Source organism: Patiria miniata, unplaced genomic scaffold (genome assembly GCF_015706575.1).
Source record: "Patiria miniata isolate m_02_andy unplaced genomic scaffold, ASM1570657v1 HiC_scaffold_18, whole genome shotgun sequence".
Taxonomy (NCBI): domain Eukaryota; kingdom Metazoa; phylum Echinodermata; class Asteroidea; order Valvatida; family Asterinidae; genus Patiria; species Patiria miniata.
In genome coordinates, this window is record NW_024037056.1 from 7,972,998 (window position 1) to 8,000,709 (window position 27,712).

Genomic DNA, 27,712 nt, shown 5'->3' on the forward strand with positions numbered 1-27,712 from the left:
CTCCCAATTATCCTCAAAATAATCTCTTAAAAAAAAACAATTGAAAATCGGAATAACCAAAATGTGTCTTCCTTAAACAATTGTACAGAAAAACCTCTGAATTGTTATTTTTAACATGACAAAACTTCCGTTCTCAAGTTCTCAAGTTTTCTTCCTTAAACAACTTTAAGACAAACATCTTACTCTTTTCTACATCGTCGCTTTGCTCACGAAGTGACAAAAACCTCGAAAATCGATAATTATTCGATTTTGAGTTTTACTTGCCATTTTATTATAGTTGTCTCAAGGAACAATTTGACCAAGTTTCAAGGCAAAATATTATTTACTTTCTTAATTATTGTAAACAAACAATTGACAAAAAGCCTGAAATCGGTGATTTTCATTTTTACGAAGTGTAAAAAAGAGTAAAATATTCTTACGAAGTGACAAAAAGTCACCTCGTGAGCAGGGCTAGAAATTAAACATTGCTCTACACCCGGCAGGATGGGAGCATACACGCGCGTGCGAACGATGTTAAAAAAGAACAGACGCGCGTTCGCGTAAATAACATTAGTCTATACGCTTATCATTTTGCTCACAGGCGCAATAGCAAATGTTGTGTCTAGGTTTTATTATACAAATAATGAATGTTTGTGAGTGCAATGGTAAGAATAATTTCTTGAGGTGACAGATGAAATGTCCCATTCCACGAGGCGAAGCCGAGTGGAATGGAACATTTATGATCTGTCACCGAATGAAATTATTCTTTCCATTGCACGAACGTGAAACATTCATTATTTGTTTTATATAACACCTGAATAAATCCTCATCTGATTGGTTGACTTTTAATAGTAAATTTATTCAAGTTAAAAATTGTTTACAAGTTTGACAAGTTCAGAGTTATCATATTTAATTTGTGCAAACTGTTCAATAGGTTGCGAACTATCATTATTCAATTTATCTCAATTTAAAATTTTTGTTTAAAACTTAAACAGCACAATAAGTCCAGAACTTTTATTGCCAATTAATAAATACCTTGGAGAGTTGATGGTTTCTGAATGGTCGAGACTCGATCACGTGGCCGTGCATTAACGGTGATAATGACCGGCTTCAAAGAACAAGCGAAAAAAATGGCCCCTTGACCAGCATTGATCCAGCCCCATGGAAGGCAATGATTGGCCAAATTTACAACAGTCATACGGCAGCTTGTAACAATAGACCGCTTGCAGACGCGATCGATAATTGATGCGCGAAGGTGCGCGACGCCATGTTGTGGGACAAAATGTGCATGGATAGATATACGCTTGTCCCACAACATGGTGTCGCGCGCCTTCGTGCGTTGATTATCGAACGCATCTGCAAGCGGTCTATACAGCACTGCACATGCGCTCAACCACCTTCGCGTGAGACTGACGCGCGCGTACGCAACACAGTTGCTATGGGTGCGCGCGCGTGTAAGGAAGTTTTAAAACGACTGGACATCGTACATAGTTAAATGGACATTCTCAGAATCCATGAAAATATCATCTTCATCAATCTCCATATTCTCCTTAGGATACCGTGTGCTACTTCGCTCTTTTGCTGGCCCTCTTCATTTTCAGCAGCATCAGTGTCCAACGGATCAACGAGTGATGGTGGCAAGATAGGGCCAATTGACCAGACAGGCTCCAGTACATGAGTACATGTACCCCTTCAACTGTCTTCAGCCACCCTTGACCTTTAACAAACGGTAAATTAGGGTCAGCAGCACGCCTGTAGCCGACCGGCCACACGGTGGTTGACACGCTGCACATGATGAAGGATGAGTGAGTTATGGCAGGGAGGCAGGCGGACCATGTCAACCTTCCACTTGCAGTTAAGCTTGTGGTCCTCTCCCGCAGCAGCTTGCTCCTCACCACATTCATATACATGTCTCACGCACTTGACTATATAGTCGTGTTCCCTAACGTGGCGCACTTCGAAGCTTACCCAACTTTCCTCGTGTAGTGTTGCCAAACTTCTTTGTTGACAAACCTCAAATTCATGCAGTGAAATACTGGTACTTTGACCTTATTAATGCTTGCTATTTAAAGGTAGAGTCCATCATTTGTAATTTGTGCATTTTGTTCGTTTGAAGCAACAAAAGAGTTCAAAATCTAATGAAGGATACTGAGCAACTAACCTGATGAAGTTTCAGCTAAGCTTCAGCTGTACATTCCGAGAAAAACAGCATTCTAAGATCTCAATTTCAAATCAAAAGTTGCTGAATCATGTTTTTGAATTGTTTTGAATTGCAACTATACGCGACGTCGCGCACTGATCCGACGAATTATAACAACCGCGCGCGCGTGTGCGTCGTTCGAATACTTGTGCGCGCTGCGCTGAATAACAAAACGAACTACTAATTTAAATTTTCCTACGGTGCTTCTTAAGAATCACCGTTGGAAATGCCTTCTTTCGTTGATTACTTCAAAATGACAGCTTCCCAGAAAGAATAATTTCACAGGGAGTTAATCTCCTTACTATCTTTCAACCAAATTAGTTTTTCAACAATAATTACGCCAGTTACTTTTCGGATGGCTGCAAATGATGGACTCTACCTTTAACATCTGTGAACAATTTCAGTTTCATAAAATTTAAGCCGAAATTAAAAAACGGTGGCGTCCGGAAATTGGGCACAAATTGGCGGAGTGTTCCCTAACGTGGCGCACTTGAATACATCTCGGAAAATTCCAAATTAACATTTAAGAATTTCTGTAAACTTGATAAATTCTGATAAAACATTATTATCTCTACTTACATACCCAGCCAGATGTTTGTCAGAAAATTATTTCCTTATTTTTCGGGGCATTTTCAAAGGGTTCACTTTGCACTTGAAAATAAAATCGGAAAATCATGCCAAAATAATTTTTTCTTTTAACTTTGTAGCGGGTAAATAAACTCGCGATTTATGAACGGGAGTGTTTAGAACTTGATGAAATTTCACTTTCTGTAAAATTTCAGTTAAAACTTTTGCTCTAGCTAGGCGCTACAGCCGAAAAATCAAAGTGCGCCACGTTAGGGGCCGCGCCACGTTAGGGTACATCAACAATACATGGCGCAGGTGAAGGCCTCCAACTGCTCCTGCGCCCCTGGGGCCACCCTCCCTGTCACGCCGACCTGCCTGTAACACAGTTCATAATAAACGATCACTACATCAACCACAATGAATTTGAAAGAGCACTTGAATGTGACTACATGCAAATAATTGTTGAGTATGCAAATGTTATTTGCCTGAAAACCTTGTGGAACTTGAGTGTTCTTCTGGAGCTTCTTCAGTGGCGCCACCTTCCCCTTGCCCTGGTGGCAAGGGCACTGGTGCAGTCCTTGCCGAGAACGCATATAGGCCAAGCACCGGGCAAACATGACGGTACAGGGCACATACCGGCTTGTTATGGGCTTGTTCTGGCAGTACCGTAAATTCAATGGTCCAAAACCAGAAAAACGGGCCATTGCTGGCTTGATTGCAGCAATGCAGTTCCGTGTTGACGGCACCATGACGGCACAGAGCTGGTCCAGTGCTGGCAAACCTTAATGGTAGCACAATACAAAGCCTGAATCAGGCCAGTGCCGGCCCTCTTGCGACAAGAATAACGGTAAGACCGCACACAGCCTGTATCGGGCTAGTGCATGCCTCTTACGACAAACCATATCGGCAAGACGGTATGCCTGAATCGGGCCAGTGTCAGCCATCCTCTTGCGACAAGCCGTAACGGCAAGAAAACGGCACACAGCCTGAATCGGTCCAGTGCCGGCCCTCTCAAGGCAAACCATATCCGCAAGACAGTATAGAGCCTGAATCGGGTCACCGCTGGTCCTTTCAGAAAGACCACTTTGGGCTCGATAACATATCTTGCCATAATGGTTTTGACAGGAATATCACTGGCCTCGTCAGGCCCTGTACCGTCTTTCTGAAAGGACCAGCTGTGACCCGATTCAGGCTCTGTACCATCTTGGCGTTACGGTTTGTTGTATATACATGTAGAAGCACTGGACCAGCTCTGTGCTGTCAACACGGAACTGCATTGCCGCAATCAAGCCAGTAATGGCCCGTTTCTGGTTGAGGACCATTGAAACTGTACGGTACTGCCAGAACAAGCACATAACAAGCCGGTTTTTGCCCTGTTCCATCAAGTTTGCCCGGTACTTGGCCATTGGAATGTGGTGAGGGGCAAGCTGCTGAGGGAGAGCACCACTAGCTTAACTGCAAGTGGAAGGTTGACATGGTCCGCCTGCCTCCCTGCCATAACTCACTCATCCTTCATCATGTGCAGTGCGTCAACCACCGTGTGGCCGGCCGGCTACAGGCGTGCTGCTGACCCTAATTTTGGGGCTCCCAAACCGTATGATGAGGGTCAAGGGTGGCAGAAGACAGTTGGAGAGGTACATGTACTGGAGCCTGTCTGGTCAATTGGCCCTATCTTGCCACCATCACTCGTTGATCCGTTGGACACTGATGCTGCTGAAAATGAAGAGGGCCAGCAAGAGAGCGAAGTAGCACGCGGTATAAGGAGACTATGGAGATTGACGAAGATGATGTTTTCATGGATTCTGAGGATGTCCCTTAGACTTCGCCACAACGTCGCTTGTTATAAATAACCCAGTAGTCTTTCTGTAATTACCGGTTCAGGAGTAATAAATGTTCATCACTTGCAAGTAGGTCTATGCGCTAAGTTGTATGTACTTATTTCTTCCGTCTTATGACCTTGAAGATGACCTTAACACAATGATGAAGACCTCAAATTGACACATCCTATGACCTCGAAAATCATGATTAACCATATTGTTCACATAAAATAGTCTTTGGGTTAATGAAGGTCTGAAAATGAAACAAAGAAGTATTTTATTAATAAAATGCCCTTGACCCTTGTCCTTGGAGCAAGAAAATGGCCTCTGATAATTTCTAAACCACCATCAATCAATTCCATGACCCTAAAAAAAAAATATAACTGTAAGCTTTTATCCACTGGCTATATTTTAAGAATTTTCATAATATTGGGTCATATCCAAAACTTAGGGGGTGGGATCAAATATTGAGCCATAAGTCCGAAATAAAATGACACATATTTTTTTTATTAAATGGATTTGGTAATTGGGATAATGTGGGAAATTTGTAAAGCAATAAGTAGGCCTCTATCACCATATCTATGGGAGCTAAGTAAAAAATAATGCCGGTGGGGAAATGAAAATGACACATTTTCTTTTACCTTAATGACCTCGACTTTTACCTGAATCACGTGACCTCGACCTCCAGCTATTTTAGAAACCTCGAAAATCGATTCAGCACTCCAAAAAGCCATAATGTTGACACCAAGATTATCAAAATCGGCTCATTAGTCACTAACATATGACATTTAGCATTTTAATTATTTGCACGGCAGCCATCTTGGAAATATGCAAATTAGGGCATCATGGGACAATTTTTTCGCTGGCAACATCAAAATTCTTTAATCCGATGTCCTAGGGATTCTAAAAATCATCTTGGAATTTTATTTTAGGGGGGGTGCATGGGAACCCATTTCTCCTGTCGTACTATACATGTACATCTACGCTGGTACTAAGTAATGTTCACTTCTGGATACCAATGCGAAGTGTGAAATGACATAAGTACATGTATAGAATAACCCTCAAATTATGAATCTATGCAACTGTGAACAATTTATCAGCTGAAAAAGTATTTGACAAACATTAACACAAACCGAATTTAACAACACACAATGAAACAAAGCAACTCTATACAGACACAAATGTTGAACATTTTAACTCTAAAATTTCCCACTAGAATCAGGAGTACCTCCAAACTGAATTTAATGGTTTTAAAATTGGACAACTTTTGATAGTGAAGAATTCTTTGAAATTACATTCAGAGTAAGCATAACCAATTTTAATCTGAATTTGGCTCAATACAGAGTGTCTTTGGAGAGGTATGCACCATTTTGTTTTGTGTACATTCATATAACAGATTGGTAGCATGATGAGGTTCAAATGGACTTTTCTTCCTTTGCAGCAGCATTCAGTCACATACACTCTCTGTGGTCCACTGTCATTGTAATTAACCCACTGCAAGCCCTCTTTGTCCTCATGTCATCAACTCTTGGGTCTGGAACCTATAAAGGAGGAAGTTGTTGGCAGAGGAGAGCGACATTGGAATAATTGAGATAAAGGAGGTAATGAGTACTAATACTGGAGTAAGGCCCGCTCTAAATGTCGAACCGCTGCCGTGTCGAATTCAATTCATTGCATTCGGCAAAAAAGTGGCAGAAGTGCGGCAGGTGCTCTAAACGCAGGTTTTCTGCCGAACGTAATTCAGTCATTCAAGATAAATGAACTCAGACAGAAGATCCTCATCACTCCACGAAATTTCCATGTTTCATGAATTGTAAACAGCTGGCCCGGCGGGTGGGCTATGCGCATTCGCGTTTTAAAAACGGGACCACTGTGTTTCTGAATTGGGACGTGCAAATTGAATTCGACACGGCAGAAATTTGACGTTTAGAGCACTGCCGCTCTTCTGCCATTTTGAGCGGCAAGCCATGCCGAACTTATGGCAGAAGTGTGGCAGTTGCTCTAAACGTTGAATTTTTGCCTTGTCGAATTCAAATAATGTCAATTTTTGGGCCATCATTTGAATTCAACACGGTAGAAGTTTGACGTTTAGAGCGGGCCTAACTCAGTCTAATGCTGCTGAAGAATTAGATTAGTCCTTTACTCGTAAAAAACGAAAATAATGTACAAAAATATACATACATGTACATGTATTAAAACTCTCAGTCATTTAACATGTAACAACTATTGTCAATGAAGTAGAGAATAATCTCATCTTATGAAACTTGACAGGAAGTGGGTTTCAAAGTAGAAATTTGAATTTGCAAGAAATCAATTTCCCTCAGGTTTTAAACAATTCGAAATTTGTAAATTAATTCAACTAAACATTGGCATATATTTGCGGTCTCAAACATGATAAACCTGCTTTTTCCCTAGAAAAATAGAATTTCCCAAGGTCAAACTTGAAGATAGCACCGACAGTCATCTTTAAACTTGCGTGATGGGAAACAGTCTGAATTTTGTGAATATGGGTGTCACATTTTGTGCTAGACATGTGGAAATGCTCACACGCCATTAACCCTAATTTAGAAGCATTTTGCCAGAAATCTTCATGAATATCCTAATTAACTTCTTTCTGCTGCAGCATACATGTACAAGTATCTCAGCCTTTGTAATATTGTTGATGGGTGCCACCTTCATCTATTTTTCAAAATCTGTAAAAGCCCTGGGAGGATTTTGAAGGATATGGGAAGGTACATTTAGGCTTGGCACTAGCCTTGGTCAAGGCGCTAGTTGTTATTCATCCGGCCGCAACGCGGTAAACAATATCTTCGCTAGCGGTATGCATGCAGTCATATGTCTATGCATGCAGTGCATTAAAAATACAGCGCGAACAGGGACCTCACGCGGCCACTATTTTTATGCAAATCAGTTGGACCCAATCTAGCGCCTTGGTTCAATCGTCCCTGTGAGGTTTGGGGGTGGTGCTCATTATGTTAATTGCCTTACCTGACCTTAAATGTCATTTTCTTATTGGTCGATCGTTGCGTGGAAACTTGCATAGTGAAACGTGGCACCGTACATAATCCATACACGTACATGTTGTGTGTCTCTGCACACGACACCAATGCACAAAAACTGTGGTTCCTGTCACGTCCGCAAAAGGCGAATAGCTGCAAATAATTTGATGACGTCCGGATTTACCAAGGTGTGATTGGACACTCCACATATTAGCCCCACCTACACTTATCTGTATTCGCATACGAGGTCGTGCGCTAGAAATCCAGCGCAAAATAAAGAAAAACATAAGCTTTTGCCGACGATTGAACCAAGGTGCTAGATTGGGTCCAACTGATTTGCATAGAAATGGTGGCCGCGTGAGGTCGCTGTTCGCGCTGTATTTTTAATGCACCGCATGCATAGCGCTAGCGAGGATATCGTTTACCCCGCTACGGCCAGAAAGAGTAACAACTAGCGCCTTGACCAAGGCTAGCTTGGCACCAATGCCTATGGAAACACTTCTTGACAATTACAGGTTGGCAATTTAGTATTACTAATAGTATATTTACCTTCATCACTGTTCATTGAATGCCTCTTCATCCCATTTCAATATTACTTGAAAAGTTTGAACTTCTTGAAGTGTTTCTGAATGTGTTCTTTAGGATAAGGCTTAACTGCAATACATGTAGCACAATTCTCAGGCTGCTCGATCCATAACGTATGGTCAATGCGAGCTGAAGTCAGTTCTGCAGAAAGAGTCCTTAAATTGTCTTCATTCTGTGCCTGAAAAAGAAAGATACACAGTTTGTGAAAATGTGGTGTTATATAATCATGAAGTTGTAGATAAATACAGTGTAATGTGTGGTGTGGTAGTTCACAAAATGTGAGGTGATCAACATACATTAGTAATCTTCAGTGCAGTGTACTTCATGCACAAGTGTATATGTTGGTAAAATGGGAGGGGGGAGGGCCCTTCACGCATAGCCTCTTTGTTAACATATCTCTTGATCGGCTGATAGCGTTTCAATGTGGTTTTAGTTATTTTCACCTTTGGCCCAACAACCAGACAATTTTTAGCTGTTTCGGTGTACACACCGAAACAGCTCTTGTTTTTGTTTTTTTCTTTTTTTTCCCCTCCACAGGATAACACGTGTTTTCATTCTACACAGGACTTTGGGACTTAGACCACCATTTAAAGATTCAGGCCAAATCAAATCATGTGTCACGTGACGTCATCCGAAAGAGTGCATATTTTAAGGCCCTATACCCACAGAACTGGAAGTCCGATCGGGTTCAAACTAGGTATGCAGGTATTCCGGGACATGTTATAGACAAAAATTGCAGTGACGTCACGATGACGTCATCATGTGATTTTATATAAATTATTCAATTTTTTGACTTTTTACTCATATTTCATAAACGGAACATGGTAAATTAAAAGGTTTGCTAGGTCATAGATAGATGCACAAAATTTTGTAAAGTGTGATTTTTTGATGCACATAAAAGGATATGTCTGATCATTATGAAACTTGGTGGGTAGGTAGGTATTGATAATAGTATTCAAAATCTGAAGTGACGTCATCATGACATCATCATCTGATTTTTTTATTAATTTTTAGAATTTTTATATTTTGTTTGAAATAGGGCTATTCCACACCAAAGTGGACATGACACCAAAAAATTCAAATACATGTGACTTAAACAAATTTGGCATCAAATGAAAGCTAAAAGTCTATATTTTCAAGATTTGAAGTCGGAATTTTATTTTTTATACATTTCGGTACCAAAAACTAGGATTATGTAATTATCCTGTTTTAATCCTAAAAATGTGATTAATAGTGATATGAAAGTATTCTACCAATAGACACACAAAAATATGTACTAATGCCATCAGTTTCTGTCATGAGAAAGTATTGGTCTTGAAAAACCGACTAAAACTTGTTTTTAACATTTTGCGTAATTTGTTTCGCTTCAGTGATTTCTAATATTTCAGCCTTCGAAAATGTCCTTCCGTTACCGAAAAAATACATATTTTTAATTTATTTTTAAAACTTGCAGTATGAATGCATTGAAAGTTATTGTGCAAAGCAAGTTTAGGTAGGCCTTCAATATGACATTATAACTGACACTGCTGTACTTCTCGTTTTTTAATTACAATTAATTAAATCACGTCCTTCCGTTACCAAATTGGTAACGGAAGGACGGTAACGGAAGGACAAATCATATTTTTATCAAATGTTACGACATTTACGCTCATGTTTGAAAAATGAAAATCACTGCAAATACATGCATGTATAATGAGCATTGAAAGGACATTCATGTGACCCACCTTCACAAAAGCGGGATAAGCAGGGCAAGGTGTTTATTACAAAGGAAGGCACAGGCATGTACAACATGTACAATGTACATGTACATATATGCCTATGTACCAGTACTTGTACATGTATGGAGTTGTTGCAGAAAATCAAATCATAAAGTTGCTGCCATCAGCATTCATGGACAATAGAGAAAGATACAAATTCTGTGAAGCCATTCCAGAAGCAAATTAAGTCAAAATGAGATGGCAGAAAGTACCGGTACTTTGGGGCACTTTCATTCAATTTACATGTGTAAGACATGTGCGGTGCAGTCTTTGACAAATTATGCCCAAGTTAACAACTTCAGTTTGGATGTTTATAAATTAATTGTTACTACTCTAAATCATTGTAATTTGATTTCAAACATTGATTTTAGAGTTCAATTAAAAGCAACACCAAACTGAAGCCATCAGTTCTACCGGTAGATGTTTTTACCTTAAATGTACATGTAGGCTGGTCACCCCCCCCCACCCTTTAGGTAAACCTTTGAACCTGCCGGTATTATTATTAAAAGTTGTTGGTGAACATGTAACCAATATACTCAAGTGTTCAAATACTGTGTATTTAAACTTTTAAGGATTGAGATGATGGGTTTGAAGTCTATTTCTGTAGTAGTCCTGTGTTCGTGAATTATGTGTTTTGGGTTGTTTTCGTTTTTCTTTTGTTATCATTAATTAGCAGGCTTCTATCTTTATCTCAATAGTTTCTTGGGTATAATTATTTATGCCAGGTCTGCATATTGTTGATTTCACATTCAGTTACACATTTAAGCAATTTGTTTCACTTGTATAATTAGTGTAAATTCACATTTTGTTCATGCTATAATTGAGTAAACCTTTTGTCCTTCCGTTACCGTCCTTCCGTTACCAAATTATAATCTGCTTAAAACGTTGTAATTATATAACCGAAACACTTAAAGTCAAATGAAAGGTGGTATAGTATAGATAAAGCTTCAGGGATTCCATTTCCTACCTTTAAAATATAATTGCCCCATAAAATTCACAGAGTTTTTGCAAAACGAGAGTAAGTTGGAAAACCCTTGTCCGTTTTACCGTCCTTCCGTTACCGACCTCATTAATATTCATAATTCATAAACGGGAGGCATTCATGCCCCCCAAAAGTGTGGAAAATGAAAGCAGCATTATAGCAGTACAAATGTGACATTTGTTTGCTGTAACTATGAACAGTGTCTGTGATACACACATTTGAAATTTTGTTTAATGAGTGAAAACGTCCTTCCGTTACCGTGGAATTGCCCAATACAAAAAATACATAACATACGCTCTGATCGACTTTAAACTTTAAACCGCCATCTGATTCAGGCCGAATCATGACGTCATAAATGATGTCATCATGTGTCACGTGACGTCATCCTAAAAGTGCATATTTTAATCCCTATATTTACAGAACTGGAAGTTTGATTGGGTCCAAACTCGATATGCAGGTATTCCGGGACGTGTTATAGACAGAAATTGCAATGACGTAACGATGACGTCATCATGTGATTTTTTATATGAATTATTCAATTTTTGGACCCTTTAGTCATTTAAAACTATGCAAGGGGCGAGCAGATTAACCCAATTGGGGCGAGCAGTTTAAGCTTTGCAAATTAGAATGATCAATTGTCAAACTGGGACAGCGAGAAGTCATAATTTACGGCATGCATCGGGTGTGCCTGGAATGTTTGCCCTGTATAAAGTGGATCGTCAAACTTTGGGGTGTGCCTTTCATCCCATGCCATCGGACGGAGAGGACCTTGAGTTTCACGACTGTGCCCACTGCCGGCAGCTGGGGAGTTTTCCCCGGGCACGCGCCTGTAGACCAAGACCGGGAGCCTCCTGGATGTCGCTCGTCGACTGGACAGCAGATTGGAGCTTCAAGCAAGTTTGGAGTTTGCACCGCTAGGGTGCTGCCTGGTTTGGGTTTGGCGACTTCGTCGGACAAGAGACTTGGGTCTTAGTTACCGGACCCTGACGTCACTTCATGGGGGTACTGATCCGACGTGTGTGAACTCACGAGTACGGCGTACTGACCGTACTAGCTGCTTAACGGGAGGACCCGTTAGAGACACCACTTTCCCCCCTTCTCCTGCTGCTCATCACCGGAGTCATCATAGAAACCCATCAAGACAAGAACTATGGACTTTTTGTTAGACACACTGCTCGCCCCGTTACTCACATTCTGGTAATCTATCATGGTATATTGTTATTTTCTTAAACTGAATTTTTGTGTTAAGTGTTTTGTATAGATTTTGTTGAAGTAATAATATCAATTGTTAACTAGAAATGTGTTTGTGGACAAACACAAGCTGTTTCGGATATTTGAAATACTCTGTGAACGTGATGAACACTTGATGAAGTCACTTCAAATGTCATCTGCCAAGAGAAAAGTCAATCAGACATTTAGTGTCAAATTATGAATTGAAGAAAAACGTGTACAAAACCTACGGGGAAAAATGCATCTTTAATGCGAAGTAACCTTACACCTGATGATGTCACGATCACGAATTTCTTCTAGGACCATCTGTGGGTTGTAGTCTAAGTGAGTACAAAGTCTAACGTCGATCAGATTTACGAAAGTGCCAAGGTAGAATGTTTTAAAACGTGTACAAACCCTATGGGGAAAAATACATCTTTAATGTGACGTTACCCAACACCTGATGACGTCTTGATCACAAATTTCTTCTAGGACCATCTATGGGTGATGGTCTGAGTGTTTTCCAAGTCTAAAGTACATCGAATTTACGAAGATGCCAAACTGGAGTGTTTTAAAACGTGTACAAAACATATGGGGAAAAATGCATCTTTAATGTGACGTAACCTAACACCTGATGACGTCATGATCACGAATTTCTTCAAGGACCATCTGTGGGTGATGGTCTAAGTGTGTACCAAGTGTAACGTCAATCGGATTTACGAAAGTGCCGAAAATGGAGCATTTTAAAACGTGTACAAACCCTATGGGGAAAAATGTATCTTTGATGTGACGTAACCTGACACCTGATGACGTCACGATCACGAATTTTGTCTAGGACCATTTGTGGGTGGTGGTCTAAATACGAATTAAGTTTAAAGTTGATCGGATTTTCGAAGATGCCAAACTGGAGTGTTTTAAAACGTGTACAAAACATATGGGAAGAAATGCATCTTTAATGTGACGTAACCTGACACCTGATGACGTCACGATCACAAATTTCTTCTAGGACCATCTGAAATTAATCGGTTTTAAAAAAGTGCCAAAGTGGACTGGTAGAATAAACGTGTGTTAAACCTATGGAAAAAAAGGCTGAAAAAGGAGAAAAAAAAGAAAAAAAAAGAAAAAAAAAAATCTTAACGAAAACAAGAGCTGTTTCGGTGTGTACACCGAAACAGCTAATTAAGGTGTTAACTGGTTTGCCTGTGCTTTAATATCCATGTCTACTTTGTTTTGGTTACTTTTCTGGGGAGTACATTTCGGGGTTGGGTTTATTCTTTTGTTTGGGGATCATAACAGCACAGACCAAGACCCTTAGCTTGTGTTGTTTCTTAACAAGTTACGTCGTGATGACGTCATCATTAGTCATATGACGTCATTTAAATTTTCCTAATTTATAACACCAAATTCACTTCTACACAGCCCAATATTTTTTAGAATACACACGTATTATGTATGTACATTCGACTTTGATGAAACTCCTACATGGCAGTGGTTGCTAAAACAGTAGAAACAGCTCTGTGTTTGTCCACAAAATTTCCATTTTCATGAGCAAAACTGTAATGATCATTTCATGTTGGACAAAACTATAACGAAGATATTTTGGCGAAGATATTTTTGATCCCCATTTTACCTTATTTTCAATTTTCGTTTTTGCCATTTTGAAGGGTAATTTTGTGCCTTTTTTGTTTTTATGCTAATGAAAATTTCCATTTTCATGAGCAAAACTGTAATGTCCTTCCGAGCAGAAACCTTAATGTTACAGCTATTTGGGCACAAAAATTTCCAAGAATTTTGGATATTTTGCTATCATAAATTTTCTTTTATTTGGTGATTCGCTGTTGTGTAAGTGGGGCCGTATCATAAGTCTGACGCCTATGAGGCGTCGGACTTATGAGGCATACAATTTATTTATTCCGCCTCATAGGTTCGACGCCTCATACGTAAGTCCGACGCCTCATAAGTCCAACAACGGAAAAACGAGGCGTTTAATTTGTCGGACTTACGAAGCGTCGGAGCTATGAGGCGTCAGACTTATGAGCCTTTATTTGGATAGGGGATGTGATTCTGTCGGACCTATGAGGCGTCGGACCTATGAGGCGTCGGACTTATGAGGCGTCGGACCTATGAGGCGTCAGACTTATGGGCCTTTATTTGGATAGGGGATGCGATTCTGTCGGACCTATGAGGCGTCGGACTTATGAGCCTTTATTTGGATAGGGGATGCAATTCTGTCGGATCTATGAGGCGTCTGACCTATGAGGCGTCTGACCTATGAGGCGTCAGACTTATGAGCCTTTATTTGGATAGGGGATGCGATCCTGTCGGACCTATGAGGCGTCGGACCTATAAGGCGTCGGACTTATGAGCGGACCCCGTGTAAGTACATGTTTTCAATGAGCAAAGTCTGGGTTACAATTTAAACAAAAAAAACCCTAAATTGAACAATTCTTCCCTGAAATGCCATCACAGCAACAGTGCCCTCAGTTGCCAATGAAAGCATTGAAAACTTTTAAATGTTTACAGGGAAAATACAACATTTGCAAACATCAAAAAATAAAACTACCAAATCATTTTGAAATACCTTGCTGGAATGTAAGTGAATGACAGTGTAAAGCATCCTGTAAAATCATGGCACCTGGTATACTGTCATTTTCAAGAAAAGTGGTATTTTTGTATCAATTTCCAACGCTGGTCGGCCGACCAGCGTTGGAAAAAACTGGCTTTTTTTCAAATACTGGCCCCAATTGACCATCGCACTTGTTTGCAATCGATTACACACCTATGAACGGGTACAAGCCAGCTAGACTGGTTCCCTGACCTTACAATTCCCCAGTGTATGTAAACTGCTCTGTTTCTTCTTATATGGAGTCAGGGAACCAGACTACAGGAAAATGATTGTTTTTCTTGGTTTTTATAGCATTTTCGAACCCAAAACCTCAAAAAAGTCACGGTGTAACTATATTTGCTATATATTTCCAACCCCCCCATCCATCCATTTCTGAAAATTACAGCAAAAGCAAATGATGTTTATTCCCTTTAAAGAAGTGCACTTTTTAATAAATTTAACCAAAAAGAGGTATCAAGTAGTTTTTATAATTTAAGAGGATTTAGAAAGTTGCACAAAATATGTTTCTGGGAAAAATTCATCACAGGGCCCCTTTAGTAGGGTTGTGGTTTATTGGGCAATGGTATGAAGATTTGGAGGGTGCATTTGAATGCAAACAACGAGAGTCTGAGCAAGGTTAATATCAGATGCGGGATTTTTTAGGAGAACTCTCTTTCACCACTCTTGATTGTTCTGGTGCTGATGCCATTGTCAATGGATCAGTGAAGGGTCAGCGCGATTATGTGATGAAGAAAGACGACTGCAATCACAGGCTCTGTTCTTCATGGATGACCTTTCATGGAAGTTGTTTGCCAAGAATAGAGGTTGATTCTCTGGGAGCCTCTGGTGCAGACGGTTCAGGTGTATACACAGTGGTAAAAGACATAGGGATGAGGTTAGGTGTAGAGAAATGTGCAGTTTTGACAATGAGAGGGGGAAAAAGTGCATTTAGATGGCATTCTTCTGCCGATGGAATGAGGGGTACTGATATCTCGGTGTTTTGGCATGTTTGGAGGCAAAACGTATGATGCATAAAGAGACTAAGGAAAGGCTAAGCAAAGAGTACATCAGAAGAGTAAAGAAGTGTCTGAAGTCAAAGCGGAGTGGTGGGAATATGGTGAAAGCGATTAACACCTGGGCTGTATTGCTGGTGAGGTATAGTTCACGTATCGTGGACCAAGGTTTGATTGGGATGGATAATCTGTGAAACGGATAAAGGTTTCAAGGTTTTTTTGTGCAGCGCCCACATTGTGTGAAGTTTGGCCAGCCATGCATGGTATATAAATCTGTATAATTTTCTACTAGACTAGAAGCCTCGGCAGTTTCTAGGAAGTCTTCTATTTATTTTGTTTAGCCTCGGCAGTTGCGAGCAAAGCTTTTATTAAATTATTAAGCCTCGGCAGTAGCAGGCAACTTTTTATTTCTTCTAAAGCCTCGGCAGAAGCAGGCCAAGTTTATCATTAAGAAACCTTGGTAAGTGCGTGGTAGAAGTTTATCAAATATTAATCATACCACCAAAAGACCTACATGTAGAACAAATTGCAATAGAAACCATTCAAGCGTCAAATAACTTCAAATAAATACACAAAAAACATTGTTTCTATGTAGTGGTGGGGTGTGTTATACATTTTTAAAGATTAAGCTTTGGGACATTTTGTCCTCGAACAATTCGTGTGGTGTACATGTATACAAGCTAATGCTTAGGATTCTTAACCACATGTGAGTGCAGCTGACGACTGTTTCACGTCATAATTTTATACAGGGCACTGTGGATAGAGTGGAAGATTTTCCGCCGAAAGTGCGCTTGAAGTCCACAGACAAGATACGATTATTTGCAAAAAGGGATGTCTCTAAATCCTTTTGATCATACAGATGGAAAACAATTGGACAGTGCTTGCATGGACCGTTTTAAAAGTAAAGCGAAAAATCTATATTTAAAGTTTGATTGAGCGCCTGAAAATGATGTGTTGGATTTGGTTAAGAAGTACTCGGGAAATACTGGGCTCAGGTTGTGATGCTCACAGTACATTTTGTTAGTACACGAAAATATGAAACCAAACATCTCTAAACACTTTGATCACACAGCAAAAATGTCTATGAGGTTGATGAGAAAACAAATGTAGTTCTGTACATGAGCTTTCAATGTACCTGAACGTCACACATTTCCCAGAAGTATACGGTACATTTTGTAACTTTAAACAGTATGATGAAAAATTAGTAGCGAAAAAAGTGAATAAAAACACATTTCCACTCCTTTGATGAAATTAGATTTTTAGTATGTTAACTGTGATATTTCCTTAATGTGATAGCATTATAATATTGTATTGCAATTTGTTCTAGGTCAGGCCCTGTTTTGTTCTAAATTGACCGGACTAAGATCTGGTTAAGATCGCAAAGTCAGGCCGACTTAATTTTTTTTAGATACACATGAAACAGTAAACGTTGCATACATTGCAGCTTACCTCTAAGACTACCTTGTGCATGTTATCCAAGTTAGATGTGTATAAGTGGACATTTTCATCTTCTCGAAATCGGTGCAAAACAGCCGTACATGCATGGCAAGCCTGAGAAAGAAAACATCAATTCAGAGAGTTTTTAATCGTGTTGCATACTGGTATTTGCTAGGTATTTTATACATGTACAGGGTGATTACAAAAAGTTTTTGTAGCCCACAAAAACGGGACAGATTCCAGCTTTTCTCTTCAGCCAACATTCGGTCTGGGTATTGACCACAGTCAGTAAAAGATTCACTGATATTCACCCATCCATGCATGCAAAGGATACAGGCCTCTCTTCTTTGTGACTACCCAAAAACACTACCAACACAATGCTTCCTAATATTTTTAAGGGGGTATTTAACGATATCTAATGGCGCAAACAAGAACCTGAACAAGGGGTGCCAAGATCTCCAGATCTTATCTCCCTTTAATTTTTTTAAATTAATTACAGATAAGGTTGACATCTTCACTGTCCTCCTGCGTTAACCTTTCCCATTTTTGTGGGAGACAAGGAATTATCCAAAGGGACATTTTTTTACTCACCCTGTATAGTATTTAAATTCAATTTTCGTTGAAATTTGTGGGGGATTAGCAAAACTATTTTGGAAACTTTTGGATCTACTGACCCCAAAACTATATGCTTGCATTTCTGTAAGGTCATCTTGGCCGCCATTTACAAAATGGTCACTTTTGGCAATTCCATTTTTCTGATAACCAGGCTTGCACAATGTAATGTAATGTGTTGATATCAACATTTTAAGGGGAAAGAAACTCAAGACAGCAAATTCATGATTATAACACAAATTTGACTCTCAAAATAGTATTTCTTCATGATTCAGATATCAAAAAGTGAAGATAACTTCAGAAATGATGATGCTGCTGGTTGCTGCGGCAAGTGATTGAAAAACTCGGTTTTCACAAATCATCAAAAAAAAATTTACTAGTAAAAAAACATAAATGTTTTTGCCAAGACATATCAAGTACAGTATTCACTGTTGAACAAAAGTGGTCACATGATCAACTGTTGAGCATTGTAGTAAGGCAATAGATTTTAAAGCCATTTTCACCATTTCTGCAAATTTTTATTTTAATATTGCGTTACTTTTTTGCCATATTACAGGTAATAATCCAAAGTTGTGGCAATAATAACAGCCATTCTCAACTGGAGCCAAACTTTGCTTACATGTACCTGGTGAGTTCATAGCTTTCAAAATTTGCTTGTTATGGTTTACCTCACATTTGGTATTATAGTTTCAGTATCGGCATATCTGAGATTTTGAAATAAATATATAGCCCACCACCTGAACTCAACCGAGTAATGTAGGATAAGAAAATTTGATGTTTCGGTAATTCATGTTAAATGGTTCTGCGACTTGAAGTCACCTTCATATATATGCATCAGTACTTGTTTGTGATCACTACAGACTAAGTAAGAGCTGGAGGCTGGAGCCACTGCTGCTACTACAACATTCACTGACTTCAAGCTACATGTAGTATCAGATGGCAGTACAAGCAACAAACAGAGAAATCCAACTGGGAGAATGTCAGTAGTGCTTACTTTGATGGAAAACTAGATGTGACCCTTTATCAACAGCAGGTTGGTAACAAACTGTATCCAAGCACAGGAAATGAAGACTACAGTGAGCGTGTCGAATACTCATGCAAGCATGACTGCGTTCAATTGAACTCTCACATGACTTCTCGCACTTACTCCAGCCTGGCCCAAGTAACCAACCCGCTGAGCCGGTTACTTGGGTAAGTATCCCATAAGGCCATGCTAAAACATGGCTGCCATGACCAGCGATGTGCCAGCGGTCGGAAGTTCAAAAACGAAAACTTGTATCCAAATTACTCTAGACAATGGGTAGAAATTTGAACATACCGTATGTGATTGTTAATAATGTTTCTGAAGCAGAATGGCTTCAGTCAAGTGTGTCACCTTCAATATATTTCAAACTAATCCACTTTAAAAAGGGGCTCCAAACTAATCCACTTTAAAAAGGGGCTCCGATATTTAATGTTTATTATTCATTTATAAATACCTAAGACAGTTTACCCATTCCCATTGGTCGAGAGCCTGTCAAGTGGCGTCTTGAACGGATGATAAAGACATGGCTGGCTGGTCTTAAACACTCTTCCAGTGTCACATGAAATTTGGACTCCTATGAAATCCAGTGCCTTTTATCATTTTATTGGTTGAACGTTTACAATCCTCACACAGGCATGCACAATACTAGAAGTGAGTCAGTATTTCATGGTCCTAAATTCACAATGCAATCGTCACAGTTGCTCCTGCGTGACATCGCGCAGTATGTGCGACGCACGTGCCAATCTCCATAAAAGGAGTTGTTTACGTCTTACTCGTGAGCTGGACATTCCATTATACAGCTACAGGGGTATTTCGCGCAAGTTGCAGTGCAACGGCTGTTTCTTTTCCATAGATTCGCCCAGACTGTATGGATGCGCCCTACAATCGGTTGAGAGATCAGAAACAGCCGTCGCATTGCAACTTGCGTGCCTGAACGACAAGATCGATTTGCATAAACATGATGTCGCAGCTTAGGGGTCATCGCTTCTTACATTCAAAATGGCTGCCATCAACAAATGTTTTACGTGTGCATATAGACTCCAGAAAGGTGCCTAACCAGCTAACTTTCTCGAAAAATTTGTTACAAGTATAACCTAATCAACCCAGAGGGCAAAAGCTGAGACATCATAGAATATAACCATACATGTAAGTGCAGTTTTGTGCGGCAAAAAATGACTCGCTCTCCTCAGTAGGTTGGTTTGCATGCTGTGTGGCAAAGGATACAGCGCAGCAAGGGACTTGGACTGTTGTGAAACATGCAAAACTAAATTAAACCAACTTTACTCACTCTTCTTACTTAGTCAAGTCTTAGCCAGCAAATTTCTCCAAAATGTTCATTGGGCAAAGAAAAGGTCCTCAGTATTTCACCAACCAAGTTGGAAGACTCATCTCGATTTTTAAGGAGACTTTTCTTCAATGTTTTGCACATGAGAGGGAAGTCAAGTGATTAAAAAATGAGGCTAACGACTAGACTGGTACATGTCCAACCATCATTTGTGAATTACAGGTACCCCTCCATACAAACCCGTAATTCAACGCTCCACTCAGTAGAGCTACTAGTACTGGACAGTCATCTGCAAAAGAAGTTTTGAACTGAACTCGTAAAAAATAGAGGTGTCCTAAGTAAAGGTAAGGATTACCCACACATGCCTACCCGTACCTGTGCAATTACGGCACCAGTGGGCCACTTCAAAATGTGTAAAAGATCGCCTCGGACAACGACGTACTGCACAAATCCCGTCATTTATTACGTAAGGAAAGATCGTATTATGGGTCCGGGTGTGGGAAGACACTGCACCAGTGACCTGTGAAACATGATGACGTCATTAAATTGGGCTGTGGGAAAGGGCGCCCCAAGCATTAGGTAGGTAAACGCGTTTGAGGCTACGTTACGGAAGCTTGAATTGCCAAGCTTCCGCGATACCGCGTTACCGCGATAATTTATCGCAGAAATCAGGAATTCAAAGATAAATCCTTCCGCGATACCGCGTAGATTTGTCTTTGAATTCCGGATTTCTGTGATGATTATCGCGGTAACGCGGTATCAAGGAAGGAATTATCTTTGAATTCCGGATTTCTGTGATAAATTATCGCAGTAACGCGGTACCGCGGAACTTAAGAATTATCTTTGAATTCCGGATTTCTGTGATAAGGTATCGCAGTAACGCGGTATCAAGGAAGGAATTATCTCTGAATTCAGTATTTCTGAGATAAATTATCACGGTAACGCGGTATCGAGGAATACGTATCTTTGAATTCAGGATTTCTGTGATAAATTATCACAGTAACGCGGTATCGAGGAATACGTATCTTTGAATTCTGGATTTCTGTGATAAATTATCACAGTAAAGCGGTATCGAGGAATACGTATCTTTGAATTCCGGATTTCTGCGATAAATTATCACAGTAACGCGGTATCGAGGAAGGATTTATCTTTGAATTCCGGATTTCTGTGATAAATTATCACGGTAACGCGGTATCGCAGAAGGCAATTCAAGCTTCCGTACTACGTAGTAGCAGTGTTACGCCCCAACTATCGCATCAGTCCCAACTATGGTTGGAACTGTCACTGTCCCAACTATAGTGCGGCAGTTGGGTCGGCCCGCGTAATTTTTATTCCTATAGGAGGGTTAGGGGCAATGTCATGAATAATTCATGTTTATCCATGAGAACGGACAATGACATCAACAGCATTGTTGTTAGTTACTCAACTAGTTACAATACTGTGACAAACATCAGCTTTTCCTTTAAATAATATTTCCGTACTAGAGAATAGTCTGGTTTCCTTAACATGAATCTCGTACTACAGAATGGAGATGAAACTTGTTGATTTTAGGCCATTTTCAGCCCTCAAATCCAACTTTATTCACCTACTAGACTTACCAAATATTCGTAGTATTTATAGAATAATTCCACAATGATGTGAAGAAGCCATTAACTTTGCGTTACACTGTTGTTTCTTCCAGGTACTTATGCAAGTTTTATAACGTTCAAGGCATTTGACGTATGTGCACAGTGTTATTGAATGCACCCATTGTTTGTGTGTTATTGACTTTTATACGACACCTGAATAAATCCCCGTCATCTGATTGGTGAATTGTAGATCACGTGACATATTATTATTCGGTATAATGCACGGTGCGACCATGCATTATACCCATGCGTTATACCGTTTCACTTTGCGCTTGTTCCATGACGCGGTATTTGCGTGCAAAATGCATGCTGGTGTGCGCGTTCAGCGTAGCGCGTATTGTTCCAAAGAGCCAGCGCTACAGCGTTGGGTTCAAACATTTTCGTGAAGGGGTAGTTCAACATCTTTAAAATCAAAATAAATTGTAGTTTATAATTTACCAATCAAAAGACGAGAATTTATTCTGGTGTTGTATAAAACAAATAACGAATGTTTTACGTTCGTGCGATGGAAAGAATAATTTCATTCGGTGACAGATTGAATGTTCTATTCCACTCGGCTTCGCCTCGTGGAATAGAACATTCAACCTGTCACCTCATGAAATTATTCTTACCATCGCACTCACAAACATTCGTTATTTGTATATTGTACACAGGTTAATGATGTACTTAACTAGACTAATGCAGAGATTTCATCATCAGGGTTGGTGACTCGTTTTGCATACGCGATACGCGCTACGCGCACTTTTAGCCTATTGGAACGCGCGCGCTCACTGCCACCCAGATTATTCAGCCCTGCCAAAAGTGCATAAAAGGCGAGCTGGAACAGCAATCGAGCGCGCTCTGTTCGCCTCCAGAACAAGCCCTGTGGGAAGAACCAAACGGATGTCAGGAAACGGAAGAAGAAGAGGAAAAAGGAACAAGCAAGAGGGAACAAGCAAGAAGATGAAGAAACAAGAGGAATTGAAGAAGTAGCCAGAGGAAGAAGATAAGAAGAGACGAAGCACGAAGAAGAATAATACCGATGTCCACACTGAAAAGGAAGCAACGTACAACGGCCAACGACAGCCCATGCATAATACGCCATGTACTGTGTGTACATATCCGCGCACCAAGCATGCTTAATTAGACTTGCTATCAGTCCAATTTGCGCACTGTGTTTAAGCGGCAGCACTTAAAATTTGCGTATGCAAACTAAAGTGACCCAATCTGATGAAGTGTTTAATTATTATTATTTGATGGTGATTGATTAAAACAAACAAGAAGTTTGGTTGTGAATTATAGCCACTTGTCTCTGCTGCCTGACTGATTTATGTCAGTTATTGTCTTTTTAAGTAATCTGCCTCAGAATAAAGGTTTAGGGCGAGACTTTAGGCCAGACTCTTAGGCAAGACTTTAGGGTCAGACTTTATAGGGAAAGACTTAAGAGCCAGACTTTAGGCCTATAGGACAGACACAAATTATATTGCCTCCTCCGCCCCAGCCTTCCCTTTTCTATTGCGTTTGCGCGCCAAGTTATAGTCCAACCCCTCCCCTTACCCTTCCCCTATCCATAAAGTCATCGAGCCTTGAAGAAAGCTACGCTACCAGACGAACTCCACTTGGGTCAGGTTGACGTCCTGAGGTTGTGACGGCGCCCTCAACGCTGGTCCCGGTCAAGCACTAGCTCAGCCATACATCACCGATTTCTCCTGGTTATTAATCGCGGCGGGTTTTTAGGGATTCGTTGTACCCCTGGGTATTTCGAGCCCCGGATTCCCGTTACAATACATTAAAGCATTTTAAAGAACGGTTGTCGTCGAGCTACCACACAGTAGCCTAGTGGATAGCGAGATGAGCTATGGATACAAAGATCCCTGGTTCGATTCCACGTCGTCGCTGCTCATTTTCATCAGCTATTTTTCTTCTCCAAATTTATCACTGAGATAATTTTAAATTAAGGGGAAAATAGAACGAGAACCTAAGTCTTGCAATGATTCAAAGGAAAAACTGAATTATTCATGACATTGCCCCTAACCCTCCTAGGAAAAAAAAATACGCGGTCGGCCCAACTATAGTTAAGATTATAACACCTCACCCACAGATTCTGTGTCTTGATTGGCCGAGAGCGAGTCACATGTTACTTTCTAATTTTGCTGTCTTTCTGTGCACGGCCAAAAGTACTATGCGCATAGCAACCAAAGTACTATACCATTAGCAACCAAAGTACTATTTCCACGCCGCGGTATTTGTGTGCAAATACATGCTGGTGTGCGCGTTGCGCGTAGCGCGTATTATTCCAAAGAGAGCGCGCCGCAGACTTGGGTTCAAACATTTTGTGAAGGGTTAGTTTTTAAGAGAGAAATACATTTTCCACCAATTTTGTATTGAAATTGAAGTTTATTTCAACTGTGTTCGATTTAAATAATTTTAAATATTAAAATCAAGCAGAATCTGTGGGTGAAGTGTTATAAAACAAATATTGAATGCTTTATCTCGTGGTGAAGTAAAACTAGCCTCCCTCGGTGATCCATGGACCATTCTATTTTCCCTCGGCTTCGCCTCGGGAAAATAGAATGGTCCATGGATCACCTCGGGAGGCTAGTTTTACTACACCACTCGAAGCATTCAATATTTGTACATTTGTATACTGGAGTTCCATGGTGCGTGCTGGCACCATGTATTCGTCGTGCATGTGTGTTGCATACAGGGCCGGCATGCCACGTGGCACTGCCTAAATTGGATTAGTTGTCCAGCTGGTTTGTTTTTAGTCCAGCAACATTTTGCAAAATTCAAGATTGGCGTTGCCGGCCAACTATAGATGGGCCCCACCCCAAAGGCGGATCCAGGGGGGGGGGGGCCAAAGGGGGCCAAAGGGGGCTATGCCCCCTCCCCCCCCCCAAAAAAAAAAAAACGAAACCAATTTTTTTTGTTATGTGACATCGCAATAAAGGCAGGCAATGAGTACACCACCATCTTTTCCTCAAACAACATTGGTTAAAGTGGTCAGAAATTGCCTCAGATCGCACCACAGAGCATCTAGAATCCAAAAAAAAATTCGGGGCCCTTAAGCGGGCCCCGAACCCCACGCCGTAATTTTTTGACCCACTTTTTTGGGGACCAAAATTTGTTTGGGCCCCCAAAAAAATTGTGTTCTGGATCCGCTCTTGCCCCACCCATAGCTAATGTCAAAGGTCCCAAATAAAGTTGGACATGTAACAGAAATGACAGAGCTGTAGGGAATGTTTTATAGTCGTACATCAATGTAAACTATAGTTGGGACTTGGGACCGCAAAATAAAAATATTGCAGTGGCCCAACTATAGATGGACCCCACCCATAGATAATTTCATTGGTCCGAAGTCAAGTCAGATGTGTATAAGAGTTGTAGGGAATGTTTTATCGTACAACAACGTACACTATAGTTGGGACCGCAAAATAAAAAGACTGGGGTGGCCCAACTATAGATTAGCCCCGTCAATAGCAAATTTCAGTGGTCCCCAGTACAGTCAGACGTGTATCAGAGCTGTAGGGAACATTTTATAGTTGTACATCAATGTAAACTACAGTTGGGACACCGCAAAATAAAAAGATTGGAGTGGCCCAACTATAGATGGCCCCCGTGATGACTCCAAACTATAGTTGGGCCCCCTTGATGACTCCCAACTATAGTTGGGCCAGCCAAACTATGGAAATAAAGTTGGGATCGCCCCAACTATAGTTGGGACAGGCCCAACTATAGTTGGGACCGATACCATAGTTGGGGCGCCACACGTTATATCGGATGTAAAATGCGAGCGGGATTTTCATTGATGAAGGAGAAAAACAACTTTAAAAAGATGACAAAATGAAGAAATGAACAGACGAATAAAGGAATAATTAAATAACGAATGAATTAATAAAACGGGAATAAAAGTAGACCTGTCACTCAGTGAAGGTAACATGTTGAGATTTAGCAATGCTTATCAATATCAGAGTTATGTAAGCTTTTGTAAAACGTACCCAGATGACAGCAATATTGTCAGTAAATTTAAACATGGAGGGTGTGCTCTTATTGTGGACAATATTACTTTTGATATTGTCCGGCGCGCCCTCATCCAGGCATTTTCGCTGGTTCCCGCATCGATCAAGAGCGTGGCTTAACTTGCCGGCATTACCGGTAGACAAAGCGGCGAAGCCAATTCGCTCGTACTCCCCCCCCCCCCCCACCCGCGATTTTTTTTTCTCCCAAACGACATCCGCATATGGGTGTACGCTATGGCGTTTTGGACTTTACTTATCTAAAAACATGAAAAGAAAATACAAATTAGAAAGAAACAAAATTATTTCGAACGTTATGAAATTTGGAATTTATTCCCTTTTAAAAAAAAATCCTCTGAAACCTCAGGTTAGAAAAGAAAAACAAATATCGAGTACCTAACCAAAACTCGAACCCACAAACCCACGACCCTGTTTCGACTGAGCTACCGCAGTACTCGATAAGTTGTGGGGAAAGTAAGAATGATATACCTGCGCATGTATCACAAAAGTATCGCAGAGGGCGCTAAACAACCATGTATGTTCGCTCGTACCCATGCTCGTACCCCCACCCTGCAAACAGGGCCAAGTTCGCGCAAGGACTATAACGTTTGATCGAACTCTGTCTAGTCGAAGGTGGTTGACTACACTAGTCGACTATTTGGAACCAGCCTACTGGGGTTGGTTGCTTCGATGGTAACCAATAGCCGCGCGCATTCATAACGCTAGCAGAGAGCCAGGATCCAGAAGTTTTGCGATGACATTTTGACCAGCGTTTGACTAGAGACGTTCGCACGTTGCTATAGTGCGCAGGCGTAAGGTACGTCACAAATCAACCACTAGTCGACTAATGGTCCTTGCCTGAACTTGGCCCAGGACGCTGGGATACTCTGATGAGCTTCACAGAATCTTGTGAAGGAAGTGGCCCATGATAAAGCATCTGCCTGCAGCTGTTCAAGACCGCAGTTAGACTATGTGCGCAAATGCTATCCGAAAACTTCCCATAAAATTGCGCACATTCCATACCGGATGTAATTTCTGTTTCATTGCGGACCATGTGGACACAATTTTGATCGTCACATAATGAATCCGACCGTTCGTAGATTTTGCGTGACCTGTGACCTGCAAGTCATCACCTGCAAGTCATCACGGCCACGACCCTGCAAGGCTTTAAATTCGCTCGTACCCCCCGCCCTGCAAACAGGACGCTTGGATACTCTGATGAATTCACGCTCTGATTGGTTGGATTTTGCGTGACCAGTGACATGCGCGTCATCAAGGTCATGACTCTGCAAGGTTTGAAACGGCCGTTAAGACTGATTCATTTCTCTTTTATTCCAGTTTAGAGATGTTTTTTTTTCTCGTTGAAAAGCGTAATAAAAGACGTGGGAAATTCTGTAAAACTTATCTGTGTTGTAAATTTACAATTCCCGTCACTCTTTTCAGGTTCCGTTTAAATCACGAACGGTCGGATTGCATTATGCGACGCTCAAAATTTTGTCCACATGGTCCGCAATGAAATAGAAATCACATCCGGTGTGGAATGTGCGCATTTCTATGGGAAGTTTTCGGATAGTATTTGGGCACATTGTCTAACTGCGGTCTTGAACAGCTAGCTGCAGCCAGATGCTTTTATACATAGGTCATAGGCCACTTCCTTCACAAGATTTTGTGAAGCTCATCACAGTATCCGAGCGCTGCAGCGTCCTGTTTGCAGGGCGGGGGGTATGAGCGAAGGTGCAACCTCGGCCCCAGTGCTTACTTTATTTCCACCCTTGTTTCCAATAGTAAGACCTGGAAAGAAAACTTCCTTTCTGCATCCTGATTCTATACCGCAATTGGCTAGAAATGGATTTATATCGTGTACTTGGTGTTGTTATGCACAGCGTGCAGTACTCGTTTCGCCAGCTTGAGTAACTCTAGCCTTTCACCAAGGCCATCGTGGCTTAACTTGCCCGCATTCAAAGCGGCGAAATTGGGAAGCGACTGGAGATGGAGACCACACACGCGAGAGGCGAAGC

The 27,712-nt window shown here is 40.8% G+C and overlaps 1 protein-coding gene across 1 annotated transcript; it reads right to left on the bottom strand.

Moving 5' to 3' along the window:
* Nucleotides 1-5,049: 5,049 nt before the first annotated feature.
* Nucleotides 5,050-20,575, bottom strand: LOC119724472 (putative peptidyl-tRNA hydrolase PTRHD1). The gene is made up of 4 exons (XM_038195531.1): nt 20,447-20,575; nt 17,163-17,264; nt 8,112-8,325; nt 5,050-6,104 (listed from the first exon to the last, which is right to left on the bottom strand). The coding sequence occupies exons 1-3, from the start codon at nt 20,528-20,530 to the stop codon at nt 8,155-8,157; spliced, it is 357 nt and encodes a 118-aa protein (XP_038051459.1). The 5' UTR covers nt 20,531-20,575; the 3' UTR covers nt 5,050-6,104; nt 8,112-8,154.
* Nucleotides 20,576-27,712: the final 7,137 nt, after the last annotated feature.

Coding starts and splice junctions, on each gene's coding strand:
- LOC119724472 (XM_038195531.1), bottom strand. CDS start 20,530: ATGACGGGATTTGTGCAGTACGTCGTTGTCCGAGGCGATCTTTTACAC. Junction 17,265..20,446: donor CTGGTGCCGTAATTGCACAG/GTACGGGTAGGC, acceptor TTTCTTTCTCAG/GCTTGCCATGCATGTACGGC. Junction 8,326..17,162: donor TGCACAAGGTAGTCTTAGAG/GTAAGCTGCAAT, acceptor TTTCTTTTTCAG/GCACAGAATGAAGACAATTT.